Source organism: Macaca nemestrina, chromosome 6, assembly GCF_043159975.1.
Source record: "Macaca nemestrina isolate mMacNem1 chromosome 6, mMacNem.hap1, whole genome shotgun sequence".
Classification (NCBI taxonomy): Eukaryota; Metazoa; Chordata; class Mammalia; order Primates; family Cercopithecidae; genus Macaca; species Macaca nemestrina.
In genome coordinates, this window is record NC_092130.1 from 30,184,850 (window position 1) to 30,198,512 (window position 13,663).

At 40.5% G+C, this 13,663-nt stretch overlaps 1 protein-coding gene and 1 pseudogene across 3 annotated transcripts in view; one reads left to right on the forward strand and one right to left on the reverse strand.

Moving 5' to 3' along the window:
- The window catches only part of LOC105466874 (colony stimulating factor 1 receptor), a 61,303-nt gene that overhangs the window by 15,391 nt on the left and 32,249 nt on the right, over nucleotides 1–13,663 (forward strand). Inside the window, exon 2 of one of the 2 annotated variants that reach the window (XM_071098231.1) lies at nucleotides 11,227–11,455. In XM_071098231.1, coding sequence (XP_070954332.1) covers nucleotides 11,407–11,455 — 49 coding nt within the window. In that variant the 5' untranslated portion in view covers nucleotides 11,227–11,406. Of the gene's footprint in view, nucleotides 1–11,216; nucleotides 11,456–13,663 lie in introns of those variants that run through there. The other variant, XM_011716016.2, reaches the window with a different exon arrangement.
- Nucleotides 3,740–4,224, reverse strand: LOC105467236 (cytochrome c oxidase subunit 5B, mitochondrial pseudogene; annotated as a pseudogene). The gene has a single exon (XR_978723.2). The product of XR_978723.2 is annotated as a cytochrome c oxidase subunit 5B, mitochondrial pseudogene (transcript).

Below are 13,663 nucleotides of genomic sequence, written 5' to 3' on the forward strand. Positions count from 1 at the left end.
TCCATTTTGAGATAATTTTGTATAAGGCTTAAGTTATAGATCAAGGTTTTCTATGTTTGTTTGATTTTTTGTTTTTTTCTCGTTGCATGTGGATAGCCAGTTGTTCCAGTACCACATTTTGGAATGTCTATTCTTTATTCTTTTAATTACTTTTGCAAATTTGTCAAAAATCAATTGGCCACATATGTGCAGTTCTATTTCTAGACTCTATTCTGTTTCATTGATGTACATGTCTATCCTTTCACCAGTACTATATTATAGCTTTATAGTCTGTCAACTAGGTAGTACGAGGGCTTCAACTTTGTTTTTTTCCTAAACTATTTTGGCTAATCTAATTCCTTTATGCTTCCATATAAATCTTAGAATCAGCTTGTCAATTTATACAAAAATTCCTGCAGAGATTTTGATTGGCACTTTGTTGAATCTGTAGATTAACCTGGAGAAGAATCAGCATGCTTAAAAATATTGAATCTTCAAACCCATAAACATGGTATATCTCACCATTTATTTAGGTCTCATTCATTTTCTTTCCTCAGTGTTTTGTACACAGTATGCAGATCTTGCACGTATTTAGTAAGATTTATACCTAAGTATTTTGTGTTTTTTTCAGTGCTATTGTAAATAGTATTTGTAAAAACTAAATTTCACTTTTAATTTGATTTTTGATATTGACCTTGTATTCTGTGATCTTGCTAAGTTTACCTACAGTTCTAGTAACTTTTGTGCATTTTCTATGAAGACAATCATTTTATCTCCAAATAGAGACCATTATGTTGTTTCTTGTTTTGAACTCTTTCTTTTCTTTCTTTCTCTTTCTTTCTTTCTCTCTCTCCTTCCTTCCTTCCTTCCTTCCTTCCTTCCTTCCTTCCTTCCTTTCTTTCTTTCTTCCTTTCTTTCTTTCTTTCTCTTTTTTTCCTTCTTTCCTTCTCTTTTCCTTCCTTCCTTCCTTCTTTCCGTTCTTCCCTCCCTTTCTTTTTTTGAGACAGAGTGTCACTTTGTTGCCCAAGCTAGAGTGCAGTTGCACAGTCCCTGCTCACTGCAGGTTGGACCTCCTGAGCTCAAGTGATCAGCCTTCCAAGTAGCTAGGACTATAGGTGTGCACCACCACACTAGGTTATTTTAAGATTTTTTTGTAGAGACAGGGTCTGCCTATGTTGCCTAGGCTGGTCTCAAACTCCTGGGCTCAGGCGATCCTCCTACCTTGGCCTCCAAAAGTGCCGAGCTTACATTGTGAGTCACTACACCTGGTCTATTTCTTTTTCTTGCCTTACTACAGTGTCTAGGATATCCAGTACACTGTTGAATCGTTCAGTATAATGCTGAACAGACATCCTTGCCTTGTTTCTCATCTTAGAGGGAAAATATGCAATCTTTCACTGCTAAGTTTAATATTTGTGGTAGGGTTTTTACAGATGCCCTTTACCATATTGAGGAAATTCCCTTTAGAAATGAACATTGAATTTTGTCAAAGCATTTTTCTGCAGCTATTAAGAAGCCTAGTGATTTTTAAAATCTTGATATGGTAAATTATATTGCTTGATTTTTGAATGTTGAACATTTCAACCTTTAATTCCTGTAATAAATACCACTTGGACCTGATGCATTATCCTTTTTATATATACTTGGATTTGATTTGCTAAGATTTTCTTCAAAATTTTTGCATCTATTTTCATAAGGGATATTGGTCTATAATTTTATTTTCTTGCAATATCTTTGTGTGGTCATGATATTGGGATACTGCTGGTATCATACAAGGAATTAAAAAGTGATCTCTCCTATGCTATATTCTTAAAGCGTTTTTGTAGAATTGGCTTTCTTTCTTTCTCTCTCTCTCTTTCTTTTTTTTTTTTTTTTTTTATGGAGTCTTGCTCTTGTTGCCCAGGCTGGAGTGCAAAGGCACGATCTCAGCTCACTGCAACCTCTGCCTCCTGGGTTCAAGCAATTCTCCAATTTCAGCCTCCCAAAGTAGCTGGGATTACAGGCACCTGCCACCAGGCCTGGCTAATTTTTGTATTTTTAGTAGAGACAGGGTTTCACCATGTTGGCCAGGCTGGTCTCAAACTTCTGACCTCATGTGATCTGCCCGCCTCGGCCTCCCAGAGGGCTGGGATTACAGGCGTGAGCCACTGGGCCAGGTCAGTATTATTTATTTCTTAATTGTTTGGAAGAATTTGCCAGTAAAACCGCTTGAACCTGAAGAGTTTTTTTTGTTTGTTTTTGGTTAGAAGGTTTTTAAGTGCAAGTTTAGTTTTTAAAAATAGATACAGAACTGTTTATGTTATCTATTATTCTTAAGAGAGTTTTAGCAGTTTGTACATTTAAAGAATTTGTCCATTTTATGCAACTTAGTGAATTTGTTGGCATAGAGTAGTTCATAGTATTCCCTTATTATTCTTTTAGTGTTGGTAGGGTTGCTATTGATGTCCACTTTCCATTCTTGATATTTGCAATTTGTGTTTTTCTTGCTTTTTTTTTTCTCTCTTGGTAAATGTTGTTAATTTTTTTCCAGTGAAAAAGCTTTTGGTTTTGTTAATTTTCCCTAACTCTTTTGTTGTGGATTTTGATTTCTGCTCGTGTCTTTATTTCCTTCCTATGGTAAATTTGGATTTAATTTGTTCTTCTTTTTCTAGTTTCTTAAGGTGGCAGCTTTAGACCATTGTTTTCTTATTCAATTCAAAATATTTTCTAATTTCTCATATGATTTCTTCTTTGACTCATGGGTTGTTTATAAGTGTGTTGTTCAATTTCCAAATATTTTCAATTTCCTAGATACCTTTTTGTTAATAATTTCAAGTTTGATTCTGTTGTGATGCAAGAAATACTTTGCATAACTTAATTATTTAAACTTTTAAAGATGTGTTTTAAGTGACAGAATTGGTCTGTCTTGGTGAATGTTCTATATGCCCTTGAGATGAATGTGTATTCTGCTGTTGTTAGGTGGATAAAAATCAATTAGGTCAATGGTTTATGATTTTATTCAGGTTTTCTACATCTTTACTGATTTTCTCCCTACTTGTACCACCTACAACTGGGAGAGGAGTGTTACAAGAGACTTTTATATCTGTCCTTTCAGGTCTATCAGTTTTGTTTCACGTAGTTTGAAGCTCTGTTCTAAGGTGTATATACACCCAGGATTGTTATGTCTTCTTGTAAAATTGATTCTGTCTTCACTATGTAATGTCCCTCATTATGCCCAGAAATATTTCTTGTTCTGAAGTCTATTTTGTCTGACATTAATACAGCTATACAGCTACTCCAGGTTTCTTCAAGTTTTATTTTTGATTGACACATAATAATTGTACTTTTTTTTTTTTTTTTTTTTTTTGAGACGGAGTTTCACTCTTATTGCCCAGGCTGGAGTGCAATGGCTTGATCTTGGCTCACTGCAACCTCTGCCTCCCAGGTTTAAGCAATTCTCCTGCCTCAGCCTCCCAAATAGCTGGGATTACAGGCACCTGCCACCACACCCAGCTAATTTTGTATTTTTAGTGGAGACAGGGTTTTGCCATTTTGGTCAGACTAGTCTCGAACTCCTGACCTCAGGTGATCTGCCCACCTCGGCCTCCCAAAGTGCTGGGATTGCAGGCATGAGCCACTGCGCCCAGCCTCAATAATTGTACATGTTTATGGAGTACAGTATGATGTTTTGATACATATATATATTGTGTAATGATCACATCAGGGTAATTAGCATGTCTATTGCCTTAAACACTTATTTCTTTTTTTTTTTTTTTTTTTTTGCCAATGCAACAGCTAGTCTTTACTGGAAAGAAGAAACTTTACAGCACATTTTGAGTAACTTAGTACAGGCGCTCAGTGTGCCAGCCGGTGGGGCACCAGCTTGTAATGGGCTCCACAGCGGCGGCATCGCTGGGCCTCGCCTTCATGCAGCCAAAACCAGACGACGCTGGTATTGTCCTCTTCACAGATGCAGCCCACTATTCTCTTGTTGGTGATGGAGGGAACTAAATTAGGGTCTTCCTTGGTGCCTGAAGCTCCCTTTGGGGGCAGTATATTGTATGGGTCCAGTCCCTTCCTTGCAGCCAGCATGACCTCCCTCTCCAACCCAGTCGCCTGCTCGTCATCGGTGGGAACACCACCTCCAGATGCCATGGAGCGCACCGCGGCCACGCCACTGGGGCCGCGAGCCCTCAGGGCCTGCGCGGCCAGCGCTCCAGCTCCGCGAAGTAACCTTGAAGCCCTCGCGTCCTCAACACTTATCATTTCTTATGGTGAGAACATTCAAAATCCTTCTACCATCTTGTTAGATGTTTTCTATTCATTCTTTCTGGTCTTCTTTCTTTCCATCTTTGTCTTCCTTTGGATTGAGTATGTATTATGTCTCCATTTCATTTCCACTATTGGCTTATAATTTATACCTCTTCAAAAATTTTTGAGTGATTAAAAAGAGAAAAATTTTTAGGGAGTGTCCTAGGTTTACAACTTGTATCTTAAATTAATCAAAGTCTACCTTTAAATGATAAAACGTTACTTTAAATACAGCATGAGGGCCGGTGCCATGGCTCACATCTGTAATCCCAGCACTTCGGAAGGCCGAGGCAGGCAGATGACCTGAAGTTAGGGGTTCGAGACCAGCTTGGCCAACATGGTGAAACCCTGTCTCTACTAAAAATACAAAAATTAGCCAGACGCGGTGGCAGGTGCCTGTAATCCCAGCTACTCGGGAGGCTGATACGGGAGAATCACTTGAACCTGGAAGGTGGAGTTTGCAGTGAGCCGAGATCATGCCACTGTACTCCAGCCTGGGTGACAGAGTGAGACTCCATCCAAAAAACAAACAAGAAAAATAAGGATAGCATGAGGACCTGACAAGAGTAGACTGCACACCCTTTCTTCCCGTTTTTCATAGTGCAGTAGTTCCCCCTTATTGGCAATTTCAGTTACTTGTGATCAATCCATGTCCAAAAATATGAAGGTACTTTGAGAGAGAGAGACTACATTCACATGGCTTTTATCACAGTAAAGTGTTATAATTGTCTTATTGTATTATTAGTTATTATTGTTAATCTCTTACTTTGCCTAATTGATAAACTTTATCATAGGTATGTAGGTGATATGGTTTGGCTGTGTCCCCACCCAATTCTCACCTTAAATTGTAATAATCCCCACATGTCAAGGGTGGGGCCAGGTGGAGACAATTGAATCATGGGGGCAGTTTTCCCCATAGTGTTCTCGTGGTAGTAATTAAGTCTCACGAGATCTGATGGTTTTATAAATGGGAGTTCCCTTGCCCATACTGTTTTGCCTGCCACCAAGTAAGATGCGACTCTGCTCCTCCTTTGCCTTCCGCTATGATTCTGAGGCCTCCTCAGCCATGCTGAACTGTGAGTCAATTAAACCTCCTTTCCTTTAGAAATTACCCAGTCTAGGGTATGTCCTTATTAGCAGTAAGAGAACCGTCTAATACAGTAGGTATAGGAAAAAACATAGCATATACAGGGTTTAGTACTATCTGCAGTTTCAGGCATACACCAAGGTTACTGGAAAATATCCCCTGTGGAGATTGCTATAAATGCATATGTAAAAGTGAAATGTATGACAACAATATATTTCACTTTTAATCTGCTATAAATATCCAATACATTGCTACTACTTTTGCTTTAAATCAGAGATTGGCAAACTATAGCCTGTGGACCAAATGTAGCCTGCCTCCTGTTTTTGTAAATATAGCACACTTAATAGTTTATGTATTGGCTATGGCTGTTTTTGCACTGCAATGGCAGAATTAAGCAGTTGCCCCAAAGACCGTATGGCCACAAAACCTAAAATATTTACTATTTGGTCCTTGACAGGAAAAAAATTTTCAATGCCTGTTTTAAATAGTTATCTTTTCAAGCATTTAAAAGGCAACCATATTTTTTATGCTTACTTTTATTCCATTTTCAGCACTTTTTATTTTTTAATGTATATCCAACTTGCTAGCTGGTATCATACTCCTTTACCTAAAGAACTTCCCTTAGGATTTTTTTTTTTGTAGTGTTGGTCTGCTGGCAATGAATTCTCATAGTTTTTGTTGGTCTAAGACAATCTTTATCCCTTCTCTTTTTTTTGATATAAAATTCAAATAACAAAATTAAACATTAACCATTTTAAGGTGTACAATGGCATTTAGGACAAATATAATGCTGGGCAGCCATCACCTCTATCTTGTTCCAAGACATTTCATCACCCCAAAAGAAAACTTCCTTCTCATAAGCAGTCACTCCCCATTCTCCCTTCCTACATCCTCTGGTAACCACTCATCAATCATCTGCCTCTACGGGTTTACCTGTTCTGGATTTTTCAAATAGATGGAGTCGTATGACATTTTGTGACTGGCTTCATTGACTTAACACAGTGTTTTCAAGGTTCATCCACATCGTAGCAGGTATCAGTATTTCATTCCCTTTATAGCTGAATAATATTCAATTGTATGGACATACCACATTTTGTTTAGCTGTCAACTGTTTCCACCTTTTGGCTACTGTAAATTATGCTGTGTTGAATATTTGTGTGCATTTGTTTGAGTCCCTATTTTCCATTCTTTTGGTTTTACCTAGAAGTGATATTTCTGGATTATATGACAATTATATGTTTAACTTTTTGAGGAATTGTCAAACTGATTACCATAGCAGCTGCACCAGTTTTCATTTTTACCAACACTGTACAAAGGTTCCAATTTCTCCACATCCTCACCAATACTTGTTATCCGATTTTCTTTTTATTACGAACCTAGTAGATATGAAGTGGTATCTCAAGGTGGTTCTGATTTGCACTTCCCTAATGACTAATGATATTGAATATTTTTTCATGTGCTCTGGAGAAATATCTATTCAATTTTTTGCCTGTTTTTCAAAAAAATTATTTTAGATTCGGGAGTATACGTGCATGTTTATTACATGGGTTCATTGCATAATGGTGGGGATTTGGCTTCCAGTGTACCTGATACCCAAATACTGAACATTATACCCAATAGGTAATTTTTCACTTCCTTTCTGTCCTCTCCCTTTTCCTTCTGTCCTTCCACCTTTGAAGTCTATTCTCTCCATCTTTATATCCATGAGGACCCTTTGTTTAGCTCCCACTTATAAGTGAGGACATGCAATATTTGAATTTACCTATTTTTAAATTTAATTGTTTATCTTTTTGTTGAGTTGTAGGAAACACTACAGCTTTCATTCTTTTTTAAAATTTATTTTCCCATAAATATTTATTGTGAGGGACAATAGAGTGGCTTTAGCTACATATTGCGTGATTCTACATACATTCTTTAGTTACACACTGTATGATTCCATTTAGAAAAATGGCATTATCCTCTAAAGCACAAAGACATTATGGAAAAGGCAAAACTGTAGGGATAGAGAACAGATCAGCAGTCATTTGGTGTAAGGGGTTGGGGAAGGGCTTTACTACCAAGCAACATGAGAAACATTTTCTAGTGATGGAGCTGTTCTGTATCTTGACTACAGTGGTGGTTACATCATTACATATATTTGTCAAAACTCATAGAACTATGCACCAAGAGTGATTTTTGCTGAGGAAACACTACAACTTTCATTCTATATATATTCTGGATATATTTATTTATTCTGGATATAAACATTCATTCTGTGTGTTATCTTTTTCTCTTGACAGTATCCTTTGATGCACAAAAATGTTTAATTTTGATTATGTCCAATTTATTTTTCTTTGGTCGCTTGTGTTTTTAGAAACATATCTGAGAAATCATTTCCAATTCCAAGGTCATGAATATTATCTCTATGGTTTCTTTTATGGGTTTAATAATTTTAGCTTTTATATTTAGGTCTTTAATTCATTTTGAGTTAACTTTTATATGTGATGTAAAATAAGGATTCAACTTCATTCTTCTGCATGTGACTCTAGTTCTTTTAGCACCTATGTTGAAAAAACTGGTCATTCTCCATTGGATGGTCTTGTCACCCTTGTTGAATATCAGTTGTCCATGAATGTGAGAGTTTACTTCCTGAGTCTCAATTTTATTCTGTTGATCCATATAGCTATTCTTATGCCGATACCACACTATTTTGATTTCTGTAGCTTTACAGTAAGCTTTGAAATTGAGAAGTGTGACTCCTCCATGTTCTCCTTTCTCAAGATTGTTTTGCATATTCAGTGTCCCTTGAAGTTCCATATGAATTTGAGAATCAGCTTTTCCATTTCTGCAGAAAAAGGCTGTTGGTATTTTGACAGGGAATATATTGAACCTATAAATCACTTTGAGAGTACCGCCATCTTATTAAATCCTCCAACTTAGGAAAACAAGGTGGTTTTTTCATTTATTAAGGTCTTCTAAATTTCTTTCAACAGTGTTTTCTAGTTTTCATTGTAAAAGTCATGCAACTCCTTAGTTAAGTTTATTCCAAAATATTTTATTATTTTAGATATTACTGTAAATTAAGTTGTTTTCTTAATTTCCTTATTGGAGTATTGCCAGTACCATAGAGCTATGTATGTTGATCTTGTATCCTGCAGCTTTGCTGAATTTGTATATTAGCTCTAATAGTTGTTTTTTTGTAGATCTTTTAGGATTTCTCTATATATAGGATCATGTCATCTGTGAACAGAGAGAGTTTTACTTCTTCTTTTTTAATTTGGATGGCTTCTGTTTCTTTTCTTCCTGATTGCTCTGGCTAGGACTTCCAGTACTATGTTGAACAGAAGTGGTGAGAGCAGGCGTCTTTCTCTTGTTCCTGATCTAAAGGGACCAGCTCTCAATCTTTTACCATTGAGCTTGTTGTGCTTTTTCACATGTGCCCTTAATCATATTGAGGCTGTTCCCTTTTATTGCTAGTTTGTTGGGTGGGTTTTGTTTTGTTTTGTTTTTAATGAAAACATGTTGGGTTTTACAGTTACATCAAGTGACATGATCATAGGAGGATTTTTTTCATTCTATTAATGTGATGTATTACACTGATTTTCATGTGTTAAACCACCATTGTATTTCTTGGACAAATCCCACTTCATCATGGTGTATAATCATTTTAATATGCTGTTAGATTTGGTTTGCTAGTGGCTGGGTGCAGTGGCTCATGCCTGTATTCCCAAAACTTTGGGAGACCAAGGTGGGCAGACTGCTTGAGGTCAGGAGTTGGAGACCAGCCTGGCCAGCATGGTGAAACCCCATCTCTACTAAAAATTCAAAAATTATCTGGGCATGGTGGTGGTACATGCCTGTAATCCCAGCTACTCAGGAGGCTGAGACATGAGAATAACTTGAACGTGGGAGGCAGAGGTTGCAGTGAGCTGAGATTGCTCCACTGCACTCCAGCCTGGGCAACAGTCAGACCCTGTCTCAAAAAAGAAAAAAAATTTGATTTGCTAGTACTTTTAAAAAATTTTTTGCATCTATATTCATGCATTTATATTGGTCTGTAGTTATCTTTTCTGGCAATGTTTTGGTCTAGCTTTGGTATCAGGAAAATGCTGGCTTCGTAGAATGAGTTGAAAAGGATTGGTATTAATTCTTCTTTAAATGTTTGGGAGAATTCACCAGTAAAGCCATCTGGTCCTGGGCTTTGCTTTGTTGGGAGGTTTTTGGTTACTGATTAAATCTCTTTTCTTGTTATAGGTTTATTTGGATTTTCTTTTTCTTCTTGAGTCAGCTTTGATATTCATGATTGCTAAAAGTTCAAAATACTCTTCTGAAAAAGAAAGTGCATATATACACCATAAATATTCATACAAACACATGCATACACACCACACAAACACCCGAGTACGTGGGAATGATCATTTTCCTGGATCAATGTTATATCAAGATTTTTCAATTTCAAGAAGTAACTTTAGGCTGGGTACAGTGGTTCATGCCTATAATCTCAGTACTTTGGGAGGCCAAGGTATGTGAATCACTTGAGCTCAGGGGTTTGAGATCAGCCTGGACAACATGGTGAAACCCCATCTCTACCAAAAATATAGAAATTTGCCAGGCATGGTGGCACATGCCCCTGTAGTCCCAGCTACTCAGGAGGCTGAGGTAGGAGCATGGCTTGAGCCTGGGAGGTGGAGGTTGCAGTGAGCCGAGATCACACCACTACACTCCAGACTGGGTGACAGAACCAAACCCTGTCTCCAAAAAAAAAGAAAAAAAGAAGAAATGACCATGTTCTTTAGAGATAAGAAGTAAAATACTAAGCGAATCAACTAAAAGAGGTAAAAGCAATTGCCTCCGGGAAAAGGGGGAGGAAAGGAATGCTATATATTTTAAGAATTATGCAGAAACATTAGATTCTTTGTAAAAATAAATAAATAAATAAATAAATAAACAATGTAAGTAAACCATGAAAGATAGTTTTATAAGCAGACTGCTGGGATCCAAATCCTGTCTCCACCATTTGGTAGCTGTTTGACCGTGGTCAAGCTTAAGGCATTTGATCTCTCTGAGCTTTAGTTTTTCCATCTGTGAAATGAGAATGACAATAGTACTTACCTACATAAAGTTTTGCAGTACTAAAGGAGACACTGAATGTAAAGGGATTGGCTAGTAAGTGTCCCGTAAAAGGAAGTTTATTGCCAGTATTATCAGGCTCTCCCAGACCAACCTGTATATAGGAGGAAAACAAACTCTATTTCTCCTATTGTCTCACAACACAAAATACTTCTGACACCAGATGTAGGGGATGGGCATGTTTCCCCATAGACCAAGCAATCAACCAATTGTTCAGATTCTGCAGCAGACACGAATCTAGTGCCCTCCAATTCAATTCAATCACTGTATTTACCTAGAGGTATCGTCAGATCTCACAGCTCGAAGGCTTGAGCCCAGGAGTTTGAGCCTGCAGTGAGCTATGATGGAGCCACAGAGCTCCAGCCTGGGCAACAGAGTGAAACTCTGTCTCTAAAATAATAAATTTTTCAAAGATATGTATTACTTTGGAGATTCCAAGGATTTTAGGAGTTGTAAGCCAGGAAATGGGGGTAAAGAAAAAATGTATATGTCAGAATATCACACAACCTGACTTCTCTTTGGGCTCTGCCAGAGCCGCCTGATCACTCTGAAGACCCTCATTTGTGGACTAACTGTCTGGCTGCTCTTGGATATGTCTCTTCTCCCAGGACCCCTTGCAGATGGCTTTAGAAGGGCCCCAACTTAGGTCCCCCTGGGCTCAGGCTGGCTCTGCCCTACTGCGACCCCTCCCTCTTGGGGTCAAGGCTTTGTTTTCTTCTTAAAGACCCAAGATTTCCAAACTCTGTGGTTGCCTTGCCCAGCTAAAAGGGGAAGAGGAGGATCAGCCCAAGGAGGAGGAAGAGGAAAACAAGACAAACAGCCAGTGCAGAGGAGAGGAACGTGTGTCCGGTGTCCCGATCCCTGCGGAGCTAGTACCTGGAAGCTCTGTGCCCTGGGCGCCTTACAGCCCTGCACCTGCCTGCCGCTTCCCCACTGAGGCCATGGGCCCGGGAGTTCTGCTGCTCCTGCTGGTGGTCACAGCTTGGCATGGTAAGAGCAGAATGGGGGGCGGGGGACTTTGATGGGGTGTGACAGAGAAGACCCCTGTGAAAGGATTTAGCCCTTGCCCCTCACTGGGTGTCCCCAGGCTGTGTTTTAGTCTCCCCATCACTGGACTGCAGGTTTGTGGGTATCTGCTTTGGAGAGGTAGTGGGGTGAAAAGAGGTGGGTGTGGTGGAGCTGGTCCACCTGGTGCTGTGGATACGTCCCAGCTCCGCCATCCACTCACTGTGTGTCCTGAACAAGCCTCTGATACTCTTGAGGCTTCAGTGTCCACTTCTATTCAATTGCAGGTGTTGGGGGGCAGGGGGACAGTGATAGACTAGACCAGAGCAGTGCTTTTCATACTTTCCTGTGCATACAAGTTACCTGAGGATCTTGTTACAATGCAGATTCAGACTCGGTCGGTCTCAGGTGCAACCTGAGATTCTGCATATCCAACACACTCCTGGGAGAGGTGAGATGCCGGCACTGCTGGTCCAGACCTACGCTGAGTTGGGAGGACCTGGAGAGCCCCTGATGGCTCTGGCAGCTCTGCCAGCCTGTGATTTGATGATTCTATGCAACACCTGGCCTGGAAGGGCCTGATAGGGGTGGTGGTTCTTCCTTGGGTGGCTTGTGTAAGGGGTCAGAGGGAGAGATGAGGTTGGCCTCTCTGGCCCAGGGCTCAGGAGAGGGGAATTTGGGGTGAAAGGGGTATAGGGCTAGAGGAGGGATTGGGAAGAGGCCAGCGAGGGTCTCCTGGGCCAGAGCCCTCCCAGACACAGGCTGCCAAGTCTCAGGAGGTCCCCAGGCAGCAGCAGTTCTGCAGAATTTCCATCTGGGAGGGAACATGACAAGAGGTGAGGGGCTGCTGTGCTCGGCTTGTTGGCCCAACAAACACATTTCTATTCTATTGCCTGCTTATTCGAAGGGACCTTGGGGGAGGATGGGGATGGAAGGGGAGAAAAGACAGCCTCACCCTGGCCTCTTCAAAGGAGGACCCTGGGGCTGTGGCACTTCTGGTCCCCGGTGAGGAGATGGCCCACTGACCATCCTTTTCTGGCCCAGGCAATCCCACGGAGCTTGAGTGTCTGGCTTTGTTTTTTTTTTTTTTTTTTCCTGAGACAGAGTCTCTCTCTGTCACCAGGCTGGAGTACAGTGGCACAATCTCAGCTCACTGCAACCTCTACCTCCTGGGTTCAAGTGATTCTCCTGCCTCAGCCTCCTGAGCTGGGATTACAGGGGCACACCATCATGCCTGGCTAATTTTTGTATTTTTAGTAGAGATGGGGTTTCACCATGTTGGCCAAGCTGGTCTCAAACTCCTAACCTCAGGTGATCCACCTGCCTTGGCCTCCCAAAGTGTTGGGATTACTGGCATGAGCCACAGCGCCTGGCCTGGACTTATTTTGCAGTGTAACTTACATGCAGTAGAAAGCACAGGCTCTTAAGTTCAATGAGGTCTGACAAATGCATACACAGTGTATCCACCACCCCCATCGTCTCAGAGAGTCCCACAGGTTTGATTTCACTGCCTTGTCCTATCCTTACACCCAGAACCTACCTGTGGGGCAAAAACTAAAAAGTATCTGAGCCAGGTCTCAATTTGTTTTTTATTATTTTTTTTATTTTTTTTTTTTTATTTTTTTTTTTTTTTTTTTTTTTTTTTTTTTTTTTTTTTGAGACGGAGTCTCGCTCTGTCGCCCAGCCCAGGCTGGAGTGCAGTGGCGCGATCTCGGCTCACTGCAAGCTCCGCCTCCCGGGTTCACGCCATTCTCCTGCCTCAGCCTCCCGAGTAGCTGGGACTACAGGCGCCCACAACCGCGCCCGGCTAATTTTTTATATTTTTTTTTTTTTTAGTAGAGACGGGGTTTCACCGTGGTCTCGATCTCCTGACCTTGTGATCCGCCCGCCTCGGCCTCCCAAAGTGCTGGGATTACAGGCGTGAGCCACCGCGCCCGGCCTATTATTTTTTTTAATTGAGATGGAGTCTTGCCACCAGGCATGGTGGCTCACACCTGTAATCTCAGCACTCTGGGAGGCCGAGTTGGGCAAATCACCAGGTCAGGAGTTTGAGACCAGCCTCACCAATATGGTGAAACCCCTTCTCTACTAAAAAATGCAAAACTTAGCTGAGCGTGGTGGCAGGCGCCTGTAGTTCCAGCTACTCAGGAGGCTGAGGCAGGAGAATCACTTGAACCCGGGAGGCAGAGGTTG